Consider the following 20,350-nt stretch of genomic DNA (forward strand, 5'->3'; position numbering starts at 1 on the left):
GAGTAAATAATAGTTGAAAGAATATTTTATCCTCTGTATAAGACAAACTCTTTTAAAAGATTTTCAATAGTCTGAAATCAGCAATTTCTTAAAATAATTGGCGTAATATAAACTAAGACTATTTTAAGCCAGCATGTTACCTAAGGATTCCTGCAAGGTCAAACTTAATTGACCTGCTTAAAATTATTCAACACATTTGAAAAAAATTAGGCTGAATGCCTTCCCTACAACTCAGGAATTTCAATATTCTTCTGTTTGCTCTTTCTAAATACGTAGAATTGATAAAGTTTTGCTGCAATTTTTGCTTAATTTTTTCAGAAGTATTTGTGTAATCCAAGAATAAAATAAATTGTCAGAAATAAAAAAGCAAATAATTAATATAATACCTTTGCACTTTCATGCCTGAGGTTGAACGTCAACTCTAGGTTTGTTAGAAAGTGATCAGAAAACTCAGGATACATGTCCAAAACCTCTAGCAAGTCTTCTCGCTGAATCTTATGCAAGTCACAGTATGTGAGAGCTCTTACATCTGCATTGGACTTGCCAGGTTTGGCATAAAGATGAACCATTTCTCCAAATATATCATTTTTTCCTAAAAATTTTTTAAAAAACAGAACAGAAAAAAGTAGAAAGAAAAAAAGGGCAGAAAATGAGAATTAAACTTATTGTTTTCCTTTTAAAAGTAGAGTGGAACCACTGATCTATGATGAATCCCTGAGTCAAATATTTCAAAGCTAAGAGCCACAGAATAGACACTTGAATAGCAAAGTTAAGGCATCTGGACTGGCTGCCCTATCCATGTTTGTCTAAAGGAATTTCACCTAATGGTCACTGGTCCTGATAGATTCTGTTTCATTTTTTTGTTTTGGTATCTGGAATTTAGCAAGTATATCTTCACTCAGGTGTGCTCAGTGAAGGGTGTTGCCAAATAGCATTTTAAAGGTATTTTCAGGTAGATATTCTCCCATTTTGTCAATCCAGGAATATGAGAAAGGCCACAGTGAGTCAGATTCATGTTCTTTCTATATCCAGGTAGTTGCTGGAGGTGGTGTCAACAAAAGCTTATGCTGGAGCTCTTTCGACCCTTTAAGGATTAGGGAGCAATCTGAACATACCTTATTTCCTTTAAGAACTGTTTTTGGATTTGTTCTTAATTTGTTCAATTACTTAAAGCATCTAGTTACATTTCCTTAGCATAAATAGGATGCTTTTTGTCATATGGCCTTTGTTCTGAAAGTTTGTCTTTGTTCTTCTAAAAAACTCTGGGCTAATGCAGTGTCTGGCTTCTGATTGTTGAACCCTTCCATTGCCTCTGCCTAGCCACATGCCACCCAATTTTTAAAGTCTTGCTCAATGATAAGTACATGAATGACAGCAAAAACAACAAATAGTTTTTGAGAATTAAGTAGGTGCCAGGTGCTGCATCAAATGCCTAGATGTACTATTGTGTTTTATTCCCAAAATAACTTCATGAAGAAATTACTATTCAAATTTTATTAATACAGAAAGAGGATTAAAGAGGTAAACTGATTAGCCTAAGGACACCTTCTTTGTAGGGTGAAGTGAAGGGAAGGAGAGAGTAGACAGGACTAAATCCCTGGCATTCTGACCTCAGAGTCAAAGTTCTTACATCTGATGATCTAATCTTTTACTCCCAGTATTTTTCCTGATGTTGTGCCACATGTTTCTGAACATCAAGGTATTTATGTGATGTATATATTTAATAAATACTGATAGATCACTTGATTATATATTACGTTTAATATCATTAAGGGTAGCATGAAATAGTACTGCCTTATATCTATCCTGAAGCTTCTTTTCAGATTTTAGAAAAAATTTCCTGCGTGTATTATTTTAGTTTTTGGTGGCTAACCTCATGTATACCCCGCTGTGGAAGCTATCAGTCTTTTACACAATAAAATTCAATTAGTCAAAAGTGCTGTAATATTTTTTATTTAAATGAGAAGTTAATGGGAAGAAGTCAAATAGCATATCTTAACCATAAGAAAAATTGACATTGGAGCGAAGACATTAACCATAGCTTAAATAAAATAGTCTCTCAAAAATAAAATGAATAATCATAATTTGTGAGTATTTGAGGTGCTGATTTACATGATGGGGACAGAAAAAGGTAATATCTTGAAATTTCTTCATTTTGAGAGCTCAGTATGGATATTATTTTTTTTTCAAAAACTGAACTGAATTAGCATGAGTTTTATATTTCAATTGGTTTGTATGGATGTAAATGAGCAAAGAGTAAGCCATGTTTACAGCTTAGTAGCATTCTGTAATTACCGTTTTATAACATAAGAAAGCTTGTTACCTTTTCACTGGCTGATTTGAAGATTAAGAACATAGGACGCATGCTCCTTCCCTGGCAAGATACCAGGACAAGCTGCCAAGGTCATATCTGGGCAATCCTAACTTCATTATGTAGCCTTGAAGTGATTTAGAATGTTTTTAGTCTCTGCTTATGAATAGGTAACCAAATTGCATACCTGATAAGTTTGGGGAAAAATATTAAAAATTTGGGAATCATAAAATTATCAAAATATATAGGGAATCACTCGAACATCTTCTCTCATGTATTTAGGTCATCTGCTATGCCATACTCTGGTTCTACACAACAGAAGAGAAACTAGATAACATTTATGTCCTTTTGAAGCTAACAGTTATATGAGAAAATTAAGAATTGGGTGAAGGAAAATCATTGCATTTCATGCCCATTATTTAAATGGGAATGGGTTTAATCAAAGGGGGAAAATGAACTTTCCACAGACTCTGGGGTAAGTGTTGCCATGGGGAAAGTGAGACTTAAAGCTGAAGGTTAGTTGGTTGGAGAGGTGGAGAACCAACCTGGCTTCTTTCTGTTCCCTAGTCTTTTCTACTGGCATAACATTCTAAAGAAATTCTGCAAGTTCACATGGTCTAAATTTATTTTTAAAGAAGTAAAATTGATTAAGCATGGCCTTTTTTTTTTTGCACTCAAACCTTTTTATTATTAATTGCAATCTTGTTATATCTGACCCTGTGATTTATGTTCACAGCTTCATACTACCTAGATGAGGCTTTAAGTAATTCCATTTGTAAAAGTACATAGTAAATATGTGAAATTAATCAAAATGTAAACCTGGTTCATGACAAGGCATTGGCACATGCAGACAAGTATGTCTACAACATTATATATTTTATTTTAAGATGTCAAAAGATCAAGCATGAAGCCAAGATTGTCTAACGTGAAAAGAAAAATGTTGACTATTTTCATATATTTGGCCTCCAAGATGAGAGTAGATGCCAAGAAGCCAAGAGAATCATGGGAGCATTTACACATTAGAGAAAAAGTGAGATAGTGAAGAAAACACATTTTCTGTAATGGTAATTTGATTTGAATGGAATTTTAAATAAGACTTAAAAATTACTAACCAGAGTTAAAAAGTCCTTATAAAAAAAGTAGATTGGTCCTTTTAGCTATCATTTTAAAATATGTATTGCAATAGCTAATACCTCAACCTGTCACTGTTCAGGTTTAAAACACTCACCCAGAATAGCTACCACAATGTCATCTTTGAGGATTTCAATGGAGCCTCTGGATAAGAAATACAGTGCAGTGAGGACATCCCCACAGTGAACCAGGGTGTCTCCAGGAGGTGCATGAGTGGTCTTGAACTTCATTGCCAAAGCTCTAAGGCAACCTTTGCTTGCCCCCCGAAAGGCTTTGCAGTTTTGTAGCAAAGTCTGGTTCAGATGTAGACAAATATCAGCTTGTAAGCATTCTGGGAAACCCTTTAGGACCTGAAGAAAAAAAGTAAAGAGTTTCATACTACCAGCGCACGAGGTACTTCAACCTGAAATAAAATACATTTCTTGCTCACAAAACTGCAGGTTTAGTCATTGTCATACAGGAGTTCTTACAATGATTCTACCTCGCCTACCTTCAGGAATACTTGGTTTGCTAAACATGTCAGGAATCTTAACTCAAACACTTCTTCTCTGAATTAACTGTAGGTATTCAGACTCAACACAAATGCTGTCTCATTAAAATGTTATGCCTACAACTTTTCACATTGCTTTTTCTCCCTGCATCATGTTATGCAGTATCATACTGTGCACAGATGTAATGCAATGTGACAATTAATAAGACATAACTAATGAAAGGCGATACAACTAGAAAGATAATCAACCTTCTGAAGGAATTTCAAGTCAATTCAGATTGCCATCTCTGGGATATATCTGAGTTATAATTAGTAAAAATGTTGATCCTGAAATAGTCATGGTATTTGCAAATGTCATATACCAGGGAGTACTTAGTTTAACAGTATGTGGCTATTTATGTTTCCTATAAACATTATTAATACTAAATATTTTGATAAGCATTGAAAATAGAGAAAGGAAAGGAGAACAGCAAACATAGTTTAAAAGTGTAATTCAATTTCCAGAAATGGAAATTGTGCCGGGTTTACAGTGCATACATAAACTTTTAAAGTGCTACTGTTTTGACAGCCTATTCAGTGGTTAATTTAAAACTTGTGGAAGAGATTGAACAATAGCTGGTGACAAGTGCTACTCAGTTTGAGCTGAATAAAACTTTATGTTATTTTTATGAAATTCCCAGGATATAACAGGTTGAAGATACTCAACTCCTGCTTTTTTGTGTCTTGCTATTTTGGGAGTCACATGCAGATTTTGATTTTTATGTTAATGTTCTTCTGCCAGTATAAATAGTATGTGTTGGAATGGAAGGAGGGGGAATTACACAGTGCAATTTATAGTGCAATAATGCAATTTTGGGATTTTTTTTGTTCAACTTTTGCATGTCATTTATGTAACTAAAAGTAATTATGAATTGTTTATAAGGCAATTCAAATATATTTGACCAAAAGAGGAACTTCAAATTAAATCATGTTTAAGTGAATTTACAATTATTCATATTTAAATATTTAAAAAGCTATAGAGGTCATTCTGATGGACTATGATATTATATGAAAGAATCAAGAGGTATAAAGTCCAATAGTCATAATTTTCTGCTCTCGTTTTCTTCATTGTATAGAGTCATCTGCAAAAATGGGTAGAGGAGAAGCCATGGGAATGACTTTTGGCTATGAATTTGCCATAAGTTGACTCTTGTGCAAGTCACTTCACCTATTTTGAAATTAGCCATAAGTTACCAACAAACAGCATGCCAACTGTCAGATACTGCTCAACCACCTCTACAGCACTCACACTTTCTTCCTGAAGATTCTTCACCTGGCTCAGGTCTGAAAAGAAGGAGACTTCCTCTGGTTCCCAGGGTTCCGGTCACTCATCTGCCATCTCTCCCCTGACCCGTAACTTTCAGTCTTTCTTTACTTGACTGGACTCTACCCAATTCCTGCTTGGACTGAAGACCTCACCAATGAGACTTGTCTACTCTTGGCCAATTCTGTCTCTAAAGTCGGGGATTTTTGTCTTCACTCTTGGATGGAATTCTATGTCAACTCATCTACTCTCATGGAACCAGTCCTCTAGGTTACTGATCCTTTCTATCATCTAAATTACCACAGTGGATTCTTGTGCTGCCAGACTGGATTTGAACTAAGTTTTGACAGTGTTTTCTGAAGTGTCACTTGAGTTGAGGGTTGTATAGGAGAAATATACTCCAATTAACTGGCCTCTGCCTGTGACTTATATCTTCTTGAAGCAGCAATGTTCACAAATTTTCACAGATAAAGATGAATAGTGTGTTACCCCAAGTAACAAATTAGATATGTCCGTCGTTCTCTTATGACCCAGTTGTAATATGGTTCAGAAGGTATTTTATACTTCACATAAATGGGGGAATATGTTGTGATTATAAAACTGGAAAAAGATTACTGAGCATGTAGCTGCTGTTTCTGGTATTTTCCCTGAAGTCACACTGAGTAGTCTGGTTAGAGAATTTAAGAGAATTGAATGTGTGTGTGTGTATATGTGTGTGTGTGTGTATGGATATGTATACATATGTGCGTAAGCATGCTTTGAGTTGGAAAGCAGAGATGAGATGGAGATGAGGTTTCTCATTTCTTTCAGCATGTTATGTAAGTTATGGAGTCAGGCATGAGCTAAAGTCCTAGCTCTGCCACTTACTAGTTGTGTGGTCAGTCGAGTTACTTAACTTCTCACAGACTTGTTTTATTTCTCTGTGTGTGTGTGTGTGTGTCTGTGTATGTGTGTGCATGTCCGTGTTTAACTCAGGGGTGCTCTACTTCTGAACTAATCCCTGGCCTTATTTTTATTTATTTTTGAGACAGAATCTTGCTAAGTTTCCCAGACTGCCCTTGAACTTGTGATCCTCCTGTCTCAATCTCCTGAGTCACTGGGATTACAGGTGTGTGCCACTATCCCCTACTCAGGTGTTTCTTTTGTAAAATTAAATTACCCACATCGACTTCATAGAATTGTAGCCACAATTAAATATGATAAGGTATGTAAACCATCCCATGCACAGTAGACAGCTAATAAGCAATTTACCTTTGACTTCATTTTTTTTTTTTGTCACCCATATTTATTGTTCCTGAAGAACTGGTATTTTGTTCTCTTTTGCTGGAAATTGAGTGACACAAGCTTACTGAGTTTTCTCTTTGGTCTGCCTGGTAGAAAACTTTCCACTTATTTTTGTGTTCTATTGACTCAGCAGAGTTAAAATGCTTTATGTTCCATGTATCATCAATTTAAGAACTCTTTTTCCTTGCATCTCTCTGTGTTCTTGTTTCCTATTTCTGTCTTCTTAAAAGTTCTGGCTTACTTGCATTTTGGTGTGCATTGTGACTGGTCTTAAATCCTTTTTGAAAGTAGGCAGTTAAGCAAATAAATTTACAAATATGTTCTTAGAATTCCAGTAGTCTTGAAATCACCCACAAAGTGTTAAGGGTACATGGAAAGGTCTGTCTTTGTTATATGTCCTCAGCCCCCAATATTAATTCTATTAGAGGTGACACCCATGGCAAAGGGTTACATAATATTGAGAGTGCCATGGTGCCTTTGTTTCCAGGGGCAAGTTACCAAATCTCATAGGAGTTTGAATAGATTAGGGAATGCTTGTGTGGTATTGGCCCTACACTAATTTTCTTTAATTTTTTCTTAATTTAGTTACATCAGTCACTCAGAGAAACTCAATAAGAGCTAAGATTCAGATGAACCCTAGTTTCATCTGATGAACCCTAGTTCAAAGTACATGAACCCTAGTTTAAAGAATTTCAACATGGACAACCCAATGATAACAATGAAACAAGATAACATTCATAAATCAAATAAGACTCATTAAAGAAGTCACACAAAATAAAGGGAGAGTAAAATGATTACATAATAAACAGTTATCAAACACTAATTCAAAAGAACTCAAAGTCATGTTGAGCTTCTCTAAAAGCTATATATGTTGACACACACTTAGTGGCATAAAATTACTATTCACAATTATGTAGTGTGCAAATTCAAATTTTACCTATACTGAACAATGAATAAAAAAATTTAGGAATGAATGAATGCTGAAGTTAATATAAGCTTGAAACATCTAACTTGATAAATATACTAATTGAAATGATGCATCTCATTAACTTTTTAATCAATAAACTCTAAAATATAAGCTTATAAATTTATACTGATAAAACAATTATGCTCCCTATTTTATGTATTGAGGCACTAATGAAAAAGAAGTTTAACCCAGGCATATGACAGATCTAATTAAAAAACCATGTCTGGTTTTCAGTCAGTGGCATCTGATTGAAGAAATATTCTAATTAGTGAATTTGTTTTCTTTTTTGGACATGTCATTATTATTTCAATTTTCAAGAAGATAAGAGAGGTATTTATTTCCTTAATCAAATTTTACCTGACTGCTGATACAAAAGGATTTCTAAATGAAGTTAAATATTCATAATATATTGAAAATAAACTGTTATTCTTTCCTCAAATTTTAGACACAAAATTCAACATTTGCTGTGTTTCAGCCTAATTATAAAACACTCCCTCATGGTTGGTACACTTCCTATATTCTTTTTGGAAGAGTGCCAATAGTTGAGTTTTTACCAAAACACTCTCTAGACTTCTTTCATAGTTTTGTATTTGTTTTAAAATAAATCAAAATGTATTCTCTAGTATATACCTTATAGCCTGATAGTATGGAAGGTTTGTTTATGTTGTAATGTTTTTTATTCCTTTCATTTACTGTAGCTGTAAAGGGGAACATTCCCAGAGGCAGGCAGAATAGAGCACATTTAGAAAGACAGTCAGAGTGTGGCAAATGGTTCCCCTAAATAGCAGATTAATCATATGTACAACTTTGGTGGCTGTGCTAAATGTCATTAGGAAATTTTCTAGGGAAATTCTCTGGGTCATTAAATGTACTTAAATCTTGACAAATTAGGATCAATCAAAACACAAATTAACACTCCCTGTGAAGCACTAAACCTCAAGCATGATTATCAAATAGATTATGCAAGCAATATATTAAGTCTTAAGTCACTGCCGTAGAGTACAGCTTTAATATTTTATAGCATTTCCTGATTCTGATAGAATCATCGATTTCTTCTGATAAATCTTTAGCACTTGTAAGATAAGGGAGCTTACTTTTTGCCGTTTCTAGAAGTTAACAACAGAATGTCCTAACAGAATGGATTGTGTTATTTCTATATAATTCCAGATCATATTTATTTCTATGGTTAGGCATTAAGAAATAAGAAACACATATTTCATGTGTTCTTGGTGATTTTACGTTTATACTACATAACCACTGATTATAATAAGTGGATTCTGTAAGAAGTTTTAACCCTACACATACACATTACCCTAGTTGACGCTTAAATTGCTTTGCCATCTACTTTCTTATTTTAGTTTCATGCAGTTCATAAGAATAAGAAATTATTTTATTGGATAAAGCCATTGTGTTTGGCCATATTATTGGGAAAGCAGAGCATTGTGAAATACATGACTATGGTATTATTCATAAGCATTAAGAAAATAAATTTTCAGATGTAAATTATAAACATTTAGCATATAGTTTATATCACTTAGAAAATAAAGCATATGGGCAGAACAAAACTTCATTATACATGAACATGGATAATAAGGCATAAATCCTGAACCAGTTTTGGTATGGAAAAGTTTTTTTGTAAAATGTAAAGGAATCCTTTCTATATATTCCCCTCCCTTTTCCACAAACCCAGCTAACAGTACAACTCTTACATATTTGCTTCTTTTCAGAAGGCAATGTAAACTTTAACCTGACTCAAATTAAGGTAAGGACAAATCAGAGTGTGGGCAGTGATGTGTGGGCAGATGTGATTTATTGCTTTTGCACACTTGTCCTAGTTACCCAGGCTCTGAAGTCCTTCTGCTAATTCAGCAAAAGCCAGACTTGAAAAAGGGTGCCTCAGGATTTCCGAAATGAGGTCTCAGGGGAAACCTTGGAAACCATTAGGGTTTCTAAGGTGAACATGAGGGACCAATATTGGAGGAGCAGTTTCAGGGCCTCTCCTCTTTATCCCTGCTCAATTAACTTAGAGAGTTGGTAGGGGAAGGGATTAACAGAATATAACTACAGTGGTTTCAGGGAGATGTTTGCAAATAGTTCTTCCCAAAATGACTTGAGCTTACTTACAGAGTAAGAAGGAAAGTGCCGTCTGTCAAGTGATGAAAAGAATGTTTGAAAATATCACCTTTTACTTAAAATAGTATCTCAAATTTGAATGAAATTTTATGGTTACAGAAGCATTTCTCATGTATCATATTTTAGAATCATTTTTTTTCTTGGATCATTAACATTACATGAGGAATGCAGAGTGGCAATCATCCCATTTTTCAAATGTGAAAGCCAAGTCACAGTACCACAATACATTAAGGGATTTTATTTGCGGAAGAACTAAGATTCCAAACTTAGTCCAGAGATTCAACTATTTTGACTTGCCATAGATATTCATCAAACTGGATTTCAAAAATTTCTAACAGTATAGAGAGATGCAAAATTTTCCTATTCACTTCATTTATTGGTTTTGTACTGTTTGGGGTACTTGATCATCAGAAAATTTAATTCAAGTTGGGTGCAATGGCACACACCTCTAATCCCAGAGACTCCACAGGCTTAGGCAAGAGAATGGCAAGTTCAAGGACAGTCTCAACGACTTAGTAAGGTCCTAAGCAACTTAGAACTTGTGTCAAAATTTAAAATAAAACGTTGAAAGGGTGTGGACGCTGGGGATGTAGATCACTGGTAAAGTGCCCTGGGTTCAACCCCTGTGCCAAAACAAAGCAAAAAATAAACAAAAATGGAAGAAAATTTAAGTTTAGACAAAAATAAATGCAATTGTCTTCTATGAAAAGATAGCTATATCTATTATTGTTTAACTTTTCAGAAAATTTTCAAAATAGAAATTTTCTTCCTCCACCTAACAAATTCCCCTCCTATAATTGTATTGCCTATCACGTGGCTCTCTGAATGTTCCAGGTACTGCTGTATGCCTGTCATTTGTGTTTTCACCAATATTGTGATACACCTGTGTGTATGTTTAAGCAGGTATTGAGGCCGGCTGTGCTTGTTGGTGGAATTACATAATTCAATCATATAATACATAAAACAATAACAGTTTGCATAAAGAAAGGAAATGTATCCCTCCCCAACAATGGGGAGCTGAAATCTTCAGAAATATTTCATAATGGTGAGTTATTTTTAAGAAATTCAACTAGATATATAAATTAGATGTGTGTTTGAAAAATAGAGACATTGTAGTCCATAAACTCTGATTATAATCCAAAAAAAGAGAAAAAATAAAACAAAAACTGTCCACAGATTCAGAAGTACTTGTAAATTAGGAACCATACTATGATAACCTTTGGATTAAAGAAAAAACACTTTGGAAAGTAATAAAAGGAGAACATTACATATCAAAGTCTGTGAAGCCACAGAGAAATTTGTATTCATAGGAAAATGCCTACTCTTAATGCTTTCATTATTAGAAGAGCTAGATGTAAACAATGAAAGACCTTGATATAAAAGGTTTTCTAAAATAATAGGATAAATAAATAATAGGATAATCCAAAATATGAAAAGGGAAATTATTGAAGCCACATGCCAAAAAAGAAAAGAATAGTGGCAAGGATAAATTAATCTAAGGGTTAATTCCCCCCCCCCCAAAAAAAAAAGAAAAACACAATAAAATATATTCTCTTTCCACAAACTGTTTAAAGAAAGAAGAGAGCACAAAAATATATAAGTTTGGGAGTGAGATAGCAGATGTACGTGCTATAGCAGATGTATGTGCTGAAGCAGAAAGGATTAAATGTCTTACTAGAGAAATCTACATGCAATTCTATAAAAACTTTAAAAGATGAAGTGAAATGGATGAGTTTTTGACAGAACGGAAGTTACCAATATCACCCAAGGAAGAAACAACAATTAACATAGTACAGTAGGAATGGTGACTATAGACCTACTATTAAAATTACCAGAGCCAGCTGATTTTACAACCAATTCCTTTTAAACATTTAAAGACCATATATACTGATTGACCAATATTATCATGAAGTTGATGTAAAATTCTAAGGAATTACAAATCAGTAAAATCATATACATTTAAAAAATGTATGCATAAATAAGACTTATTTCAGGAATACAAGGGTATTTAAAAATTTAGTCCTAATGGTAGAGCCATTTTTATTAAAATTGTTTTGGAGATTCTAGTGAATTAAAAAGCTGATAAATATTAGTTATATTTTGTTTGAAATGACAAATTTATTTCCTTCTTCTGGTGAGTAAATCTTCAAGAGAACTCCCCCACAAAGAAAATCAAAGCAAACCAAATAGAACCAAATTAAAGAAAAAAATCCTGTCAGAAGGATGCAATTTGTTAAGGTGACTGGATAGAAGATGGGTTTGCTTTTTTTAAACTTTATATTACTCATAACTAGGCAAAAGAAGAAATGTGTGCTTATTTTATTTGAGGAACTAAGCTACACAAATTTTAAGGATAATTTTAATAATAAAGGTAAGAATTTCTGGGAAGAAAATGATGAAATTTATGGAAGATGATCTTATTTTTAAGTCATAAACCACTGATTCTCTCCCTTACTACATATTAGAATAGTCATAAAAAAACACAGATTCTCAAAATTTGTTATAAGCAATCCTTATTTAACTGTTGTAGGATGGGTATGAAGCACTGAGATTTGTTCAAAATATTTCAGATCATTTTAATGTGCAGCTAACATGAGAAATGAACATTGAAATTCCAAAATTTATAAAAATAAAGTTTACAGAAAGGAAGGCACTTATGACAGTCTTATAATCCATTCTCTATTTTTCCTGAGGAACACCCTAGAAAGAAGAATGACCAGCTAATGACAAACAGTGACCTGTTCCTGATAAACACACTAAGGCATTTGTTAGTGGGGTAGTTCCTGTCTGAGGGATGTTTTCATTAGAATATATCTGGTCTAAATTTTTTATGCCATACAAACCTTTCATCAATAGATTTGTAGATTTTCTGGAAAATGTCATGTGAGTTATGTGATGTATGGAGTATAAAATGTGTTTAATTACCCCATAAGTTTCTCTCTGTTAAAGTGTTGTATCATCATATAAATTATTTATATCATCACTTACATCAATTTTAAGACTCTTTAATCTGAGCCAGAATTAATACTAATATGTGAAGAAAGGATCTGTATGTTCATGCCTCATGATTCTTATATTATTAGTAAATCTTGTTACTGGTTATGATTTTTGATTCTTTTAAACCATATATAACTGTCTGAACTTTTAGCTCAAAAGTTCAACAAGAAGTATATTGTAATTAAATAAAAATAATCATATATTTTATATGAAAGAATAAAAGTTCTCAAGTAGCCTAGAAAAAGAAAAATAAGATTAATAAATTATCAGATATTGAAACAGTATATAGCCACAAAAGATAAGCCATTACTATTAAAATAGGAATGGACAGATTGAGCAGACTTGAGAGTCTAGATGTGTTTCTCAATTATATCTGATAATTTAATCTATGACAGTATTTTAATTAAATGGAAAATAGCTTATGTAATAAATTCCACCAGTGCTATATTCTATTCATGTGAAAGAAATCTTTTAAGAAAATATTTTTCAAACAGATTATAGAGTTTTCTTTCATCATATGACAAAATTTTAAAGAAAATCTATGAAACTACTTATGTAAGTAGTAGGACCATTAAAAAATAAGAAAGGATCCCTGTCACTAATAAAATTTGACACATGAAATCATATTTAAAAAAAAATCACACTTTTGTATTCAAAAGATCCATTAAGTAGAATCAACATATTGAAAAGAACAACTTATAATATAGATCACAGATAAATCATTAATATATATAATTTACAAATAGTTCTTATAAATAAGAAAAATATAAACAGAATATATAAATTGCTGTGAATATGTAACTCAAAATAATTCAAATGACACTATATATTATCTACTATATCTATTACATATTAAGCACTATATTATATGTAGTGTCACTTGTGTTTTTTGAAAAGATGCTCAAATTCACTTGTGAGGAAAATGTCAGAGTAACAACAATTTCTCACATATTCCTTAAGCTGGCGAAATTGAAAACAAACTCTGGTAAACGGAAGAGGGGGGAATGCTAACATTGGTAGAAATGTAAATTAGCACACACTATTGTAATATAATCTTACAATAGATATTAAAATTAAAAATACAATCTTTAGTTCAGAATACCTTGTCTGGGAATCTACACATAAAATAAAATTATTAGTAAGAGCTAGGCCTGGTGGTGAACGCATGTAATTCCAGCTAATCCCAGCTACTTTATAGGCTGATGCAGGAGGATCACAAGTTTGAGGCCAGCCTAGGCAATTTATATATGTAAGTATTAGTAAATCTTGTTATTGGTTATGATTTTTGATTCTTTTAAACCATATATAACTGTCTGAACTTTTATCTCAAATATATATATATATTTATCTTTTAAATATATATTTTATCTCAAATATATATATGTATTTATTTATCTTTTAAATATTGCTTAAGAAAGCCCCTTTCATAAAAAAGCACAGATGTTGTGATTTCATTTATGTAAAATGTATATACAGGAGTGTAGGGGTGTGTGTGTGTATGTGTGAGAGAGAGAGAGAGAGAGAGAGAGAGAAAGAGAGAGAGAGGTTCACCCTCAGACCATCATGAAGATAGTTTTCAAAATTTTTTTATCAGGCTATGATAATTCTTTAAAGTGAGAATATATATATATATATAGAAAGAGAGAGAGATTGATTGACTGATTTGATGGGAAATGATGGTGGTTACCAAGATATTATGATAGATTTGAGAGTTGTCTATGGATAAGTGGAAAGGTATAAGGTAATTTTTAATCACTTTGAAACAAGTTTTTTATACTGTTTGATTATTTACAGTGATTCTATAATTTCAATGTGAATAAACTTTAGGTCTTACAGTTTCCTTTAACTTTTCTTCAATGATTAAAGTAATTTCTTTCTAAGAATTGCTAGTATAAAAGCCATATTCTCATGGGAATCATTCATTACATTTAATAGGACATTAAAAGCATCTACGGGTCCTAATTCTGTGTGCTAAGATAGGTAAGAATGAAAAGAATGGGAATAAAGAAAAGCACTTATTTAAAGTTCCACTTAATGCTGTCCTCATTCTTAAGAATAATGACCTACAAATGACATGTAACAGTAGTGTAGCTGTATTCGCACCCCTACTGGGTGTGGTGAAATGCATACCTGCTTTTCTTTTCTTGATTCTGACCATTATGCATATACCTCCTCTATGCTTTACCCCAAGAATATCCCTATATCTGCTTATTTTATCCAAAGCTAGTCTATATACTTTTGTTTCCTTTTCATTAGTTCTGCTTGTGAAATTCTGTACCCTATAGCATTATTTTTTTTCTGGTATCTTATGTCCCTCCATTCTTCAGATCCTTAGTCAAAGGGAACTGTTTCATTTTAAAGCTCTGACATCAGTCCTGGTGTTTTGTACTGTGAAATATTTAGAGTATCTCAGAGGCAAAGTAGGTATAGGTAGATTGGTTTAACAGTCTCTTTGTGAAAGCTAGTACCTCATTTTCCTCATTTCCTGTGATTCACAGTACAGAACTGCATGATGACTAAACTATTATTCAAATAAAATAATTAAACAGATATGGAGTGAGTCTTGGTTTTATCTTCCCACTATAGTTAGGTATTCCTAAACACAATACTTTTTGGTTCTATGAGGGTAGTAATAGAATATTACCACTAGAGTGTAAAATGAATTACAGTGTAAATATAAATTGTTTAGCATAACTCTGAAGGGTTAAAAATATGCCAACAAAAGTGATGGACACTCTTCCTCCAATAGGAAGGGTAAATGCAGAGTTCAGCTTAGAGTCATCTGGCCTATAGGAGCCAAAATGCCAACTAAGAGAGTTCCATAGATATACCTAGCATGTAAGTTGTAGTATTTACATATTTTCCTGTTCATTCTGATTTACATGACTATGTCTAAACTAAGAGAAGCAATGAAAATGTATCTAAGTTTCTTGAGCTATTGATACCTTAAGGCTATATGATAATTTAGGTTGGATGAACTACTTTTGATTTTTTTAATCCTTAAAAATATTAAGAAACCTGATGTATTGGGTAAATATTTACATATCTCTTTGTATAAATTCCCAGCCCACTGGGTATGTCTTCCACTGAAGAAAATACTGGGCTTTTAATTTAGGGAAGTTTGTGGGTGACTTGATTTCATTAAATTTGAGAAATGCTAAATTACTCTGGCATTTAGACTAAAAGACACTGAAAAATCATATTTCCAAAGAATATTTTATATGTGAACTTTGAGGATCTTTTTCTAATTTTTATTATTGATTTACTCTGTTGATGAAGGGAACTGGAATTGAGTTTAAACTACTCCCCTGATTCTACCTTTTCAAAGAAAGTGTTTTGAAATAAGTCATCTCCTTTGGCATAAGAAATTGCACTTTGGACTCCTGTTCAAATAGGACTATTATTTTAAGGAGTTTAAAAACAGTCTGAGACATAATATCCACTTTCCTACTATTTTAAGAGTAAGACTCCCAATAGATGGAGAAACTGAAGGCAGAGTGTGCTCAGTGCCACAGCAGGTTTTTGCAATGACTGCTTGTCATGTGTCCAATCCCAGGTCATGCTGTCCTTACTTCTGTTGGCTCAGGAGTTGTAAAAGGTCAGACCTCATCACTGAAGAAAGACTTTCTCACTTCGTGTGAACTCTGCATGATGTCACCTGTATATTCCTTTTGGATGATGGTTGGAGACCAGGATGAAGTGATTATTATCTCTTAAAAAATGACTAAGCAAGTGTCATTTGTGACCTGAGAACATCAGATGCCTGTCTTTTCTTTAGCTTGATATTGTTTATGTCCAGGAATTCCAGATAGTACTAATATTATCTGTGGAGTTTTCTTTGTTTTTGTTTTTAGAAGTTTAAGGTAAGCAGCTTTGGTGTAAAATAGGAAGGGCAGGTGACCTTTGCCCTTTCTTATGAACCTATTGTTTGGGGGCTGGCTACAGTAGGTGATCAAGAATGATACATTTAGGGATTGGGATGGGACTTAATAGTAAGGTGCTTGCTTAGGCCCTGGGTGTTATCTCTAGCAACATCAACATCAGCCACCTCACCTTCAAAAAGTGACTGTGTGAAAATAGTGAACACCTTGTCAGTGCAAAATTTTAATACTTATCTATTTCTAAAAAGCCAGGAAGCTCCTGTCAACCAATCGAAATGCAGATAAAAAGTTTTTCAATTGCATTGTACAAAAATTTTTAAATTCAACTCCTAAAAGTAAGTAGATATTTATTTACAGAAAACCAAAAGGTATCACCTGTTCCATGGGTCATTTTAATTTAAATGCAAGTTTTTGACAATTTTCTATCCCCTTTTTGAATATGCAGAGGAAGTTAGACATAAGGGCATCCTTTTAAAATATTTTATTAAAGACCTTTTATACCTTGACCTGATCAGTTTTTTTTATCAACATTTATGAACTTCAATATAATAAAGGATATTTAGAATAAGACAAGGAGGATTAAAAACACTATACTATAGAAGGCAAGTCATGCTATTTTGTAAATTTTACTTTCATAATGGTGTGGGATTTATTATCACAAGTATATACACTTTTTTATCTGAGTTGCTGAATTTAACCTAACTGAAAGAGCCTACCATTACATTTCACTATGGTGTATTAAAACACTGATCTGAACATGAAGGTCTGGAATAGATAAGGTGTTATTTCAATGTGTGTAGAAAATAAGTGTAACAACGTTTCTGAAGCAGTAGAGGTAAATCATGAAAGCAGAAATGATGGAGGCAGATAACTAGGAAAGAGTTGTGAAAGTGAAGAAAATCAAATGTTCATGATCTTCCTTGGAAATCATGTCACCCCAAGAAATAAGGATTTCTATTATACAGTATATCATTTATTATTCTCTTTTTCACTTTGATTGGTTCTCTTTGTTGGGTACGTTACAAGTGTATGGAGTGTCACTCAGAATACCACTGTGAGTCTACATATTTTTAACCTACTAGGATAATTCTTGATTGAAATCTCAAAGAATCCTCCCCTTTCCAGTTCCACTCCTGTCCCACACCTCTGTCCTTTCTCAGGCACCATCCTAGTATCTGCTTGACCTAGGAGGCTAGACTGTGTAGTGCAGGAGCTGTCAGAATTTCTCTCCATGCCAATATCTTCACCTTTTCTCATTTCTTCCCTATTGGTCTTCAGGGAAATTTTTTCTATCCACACACACTTGAATAATTTATCCCTTTTCTTAGGCTCTTATTCCATCTCCTTACTATGTCTGTCTCTCAAAATTTCCTCCATCAGTGCCCCATGCTAAAATCACTCAGATATTCTCCTTTCTTCGTATAAAAAAAAAAAAAAAGAAAGAAATTAAACAAAGGTGCATCTGGATGATCTAATTCTGCTTTGTACTCTTCATACATGCTTTGATGCTTTTGCTCATCTTTACCTGAAATATTCTCCTTGGATCTCTGTCATCACAATTCTGCCACCCACCTAGTCCAGTAATTTTGGAATAATACTCCGTACAGAAGCAGATGTTCCACAAGGGAGACTCAGATGCTCACAGCAGGGAGGGAGGAGATGGGCGGCAGATAGACTAGAATCTCTGTCTTCAGGAAGAAAAATTCTCATGATAGCTGTTTTACCCATTTACCATATCTGAGTATTGTGCTTTAAAAATACTTGAAAATAACAAGTTTGATGAAATTACCGAAGAGGTTAAGTGACTTGTCCAAGACTAGTGGCAACTGAGAACTCAAATTTACGTCTTCTGATTCCCTATCTGTGTTTACTTCTATTATCCCTGTTATCCAGGCATTATTCAATGTGGGTTCTGGGCACTGGTTTCAGGTATGGAATAAATTCTCCATTAGATGTTTATAGAGGTTTTTCTTCCATGGCATTATAACATTAAATTATAGAGTGATTTCTTTCTTAAATGGGTCACTTCCTTCCATCCAGGAGGATATATGAACCATCAGGACACTTCTTCATTCAAGTCAGGTTCTTATGTGTACGTGATGCCACTTTATTCTATACTGGTATGGAAGATAATTTTCATTATTTTAGTAGTATTGAAACTAAATGTTGGCAAACCTCAGAGAGTTTCAGACTGGATCCGAAAAATAGCTGTGATTTATGGAAATTCCTTGAGATGCCATCAGTCCTAAACTGAGAAAGCATCTCCTCATTCCTAACTAGTCAGTTTTCTACAGGTAAAAAGGAGTTTTCAGAATTAACCTGTGTATATCTTTGAGATTATTTTTAGAATGCTATGTCTGAAATCATACTCTAAGGAATCATCATCCTGGCCCTTTTCTGTTTGTACTCAACCATTGGTTTGACTGAGGGAGTAATTGTTCCCAGAATGTTTTTAGTTATGGAACATTCTGGCAATTGCTTTCACAAAACATAAAAGATGCAGGAATAAGGAGTACAGTCATGTCTTTTTGAGGTCAATTCTTTCCTTTTCAGGCAATGAAAATAATTTTAGATCAATTAATATAGTATGTTCAGAAACCCTGTACTTTATTGGACATGATTAACAGTAAAAATGACCTGAAATGTTTCATGAGAAATTATATTTAAGGTTATACTTAAATGAAATAACATGGGATGCCAATGCAAAATACAACAAATTTGATGTATTTTCATGTATCACAATACATAAATCTAGACTATCTTCAACTGTTATTAAATTATAGCTTAGTTAAAAATAAATTGACATGACACAAGAATTTTAACAATATGGTTTTGGGGGTAAAAATGTCCACTTTTTTTTAACCTCTCAATAAGCTAAGAGTACAGTTGCTTTTCTCTAATCAACTTTTTTTGTATTACTGTGCTTAATAAGCAAGCATCTTCCATTTGCTGAGTTTTCAGTTACCTTGAACTTTGATTTTTTACTCACTTTGCAGTCACAAAATGAAAAATGTAGACACTGTGTACAAACGAGAAGTTCGTGCAAAGTCAAGTTCTCAAAACCACATGCAAGACTCAGCGGCACATGGTTTAGAGCCCACATACTCCAGGATCATGTAATACTGGCATGCAGATGAGAGGAAAGAAAAGCACCTACATCATGAAAATAGAGGATGATGAAATAGAATGACATTTTCTTTATGACAATTATCTAATGCAAACCGTATACCCATAACCTTTACCAGAGTGGGAATAGGGGCAGAGAAATCAATCTTTGTGGGGAGTGGGAAACTGTATATAAATATTAGAGGTCAAGTTGTTGTTAAGTTTAAGAATATCTATTCTGAACTTGGCCTCTTCCAGGTTGTCTTCCCCAGTTTCTTACTTTGTATTTCCTCTGCTACATCATGCAAAAAAGATCAGAACTAACATTGGAAATCATTTAACAAGCTCTAAACCTGACAGATAACAAGGGTGTTCTCCACAATTTACACGAGAATTAAATTGGATATAAATACCTCCTGTTCTTACCGGTGGGTGTTGTGATTCCATGTATTAAGGTGTGAAGCAGACAGGAAAGAGATAAATCTTTCATAAGTACATTGTAAATAGGCAAGTGGTATATAAACCATATTCATAGGTAATAGAGTAAAACAATGAAAGGTAAATAGTTGTCACAAAGTAGATTTCATCACAAAAAAATGGTCATAAAACTAGAGTTTATGGAGAGGGAGGTAAAATAAATAAGTGCTTTATTGATGTTATTTAAATAATCTGGCAGTGTGGAACAATAAAATTGAGTGACACTTATTGATTAAAAATCTTGACACTGCTTCATCAACCCAGCAGTAGA

The 20,350-nt window shown here is 33.3% G+C and overlaps 1 protein-coding gene across 2 annotated transcripts in view; it reads right to left on the bottom strand.

The window, feature by feature from the left end:
• Nucleotides 1-20,350, bottom strand: part of Kcnh7 (potassium voltage-gated channel subfamily H member 7) — a 467,633-nt gene that overhangs the window by 24,754 nt on the left and 422,529 nt on the right. The window contains exons 9-10 of one of the 2 annotated variants that reach the window (XM_047545449.1): nucleotides 3,540-3,792; nucleotides 387-592 (exon numbers count right to left, since the gene is read on the bottom strand). In XM_047545449.1, coding sequence (XP_047401405.1) covers nucleotides 387-592; nucleotides 3,540-3,792 — 459 coding nt within the window. The remainder of the gene's footprint in view (nucleotides 1-386; nucleotides 593-3,539; nucleotides 3,793-20,350) is intronic. The other variant, XM_047545450.1, reaches the window with a different exon arrangement.

The sequence above is a fragment of the Sciurus carolinensis genome, chromosome 3 (genome assembly GCF_902686445.1).
Source record: "Sciurus carolinensis chromosome 3, mSciCar1.2, whole genome shotgun sequence".
Classification (NCBI taxonomy): domain Eukaryota; kingdom Metazoa; phylum Chordata; class Mammalia; order Rodentia; family Sciuridae; genus Sciurus; species Sciurus carolinensis.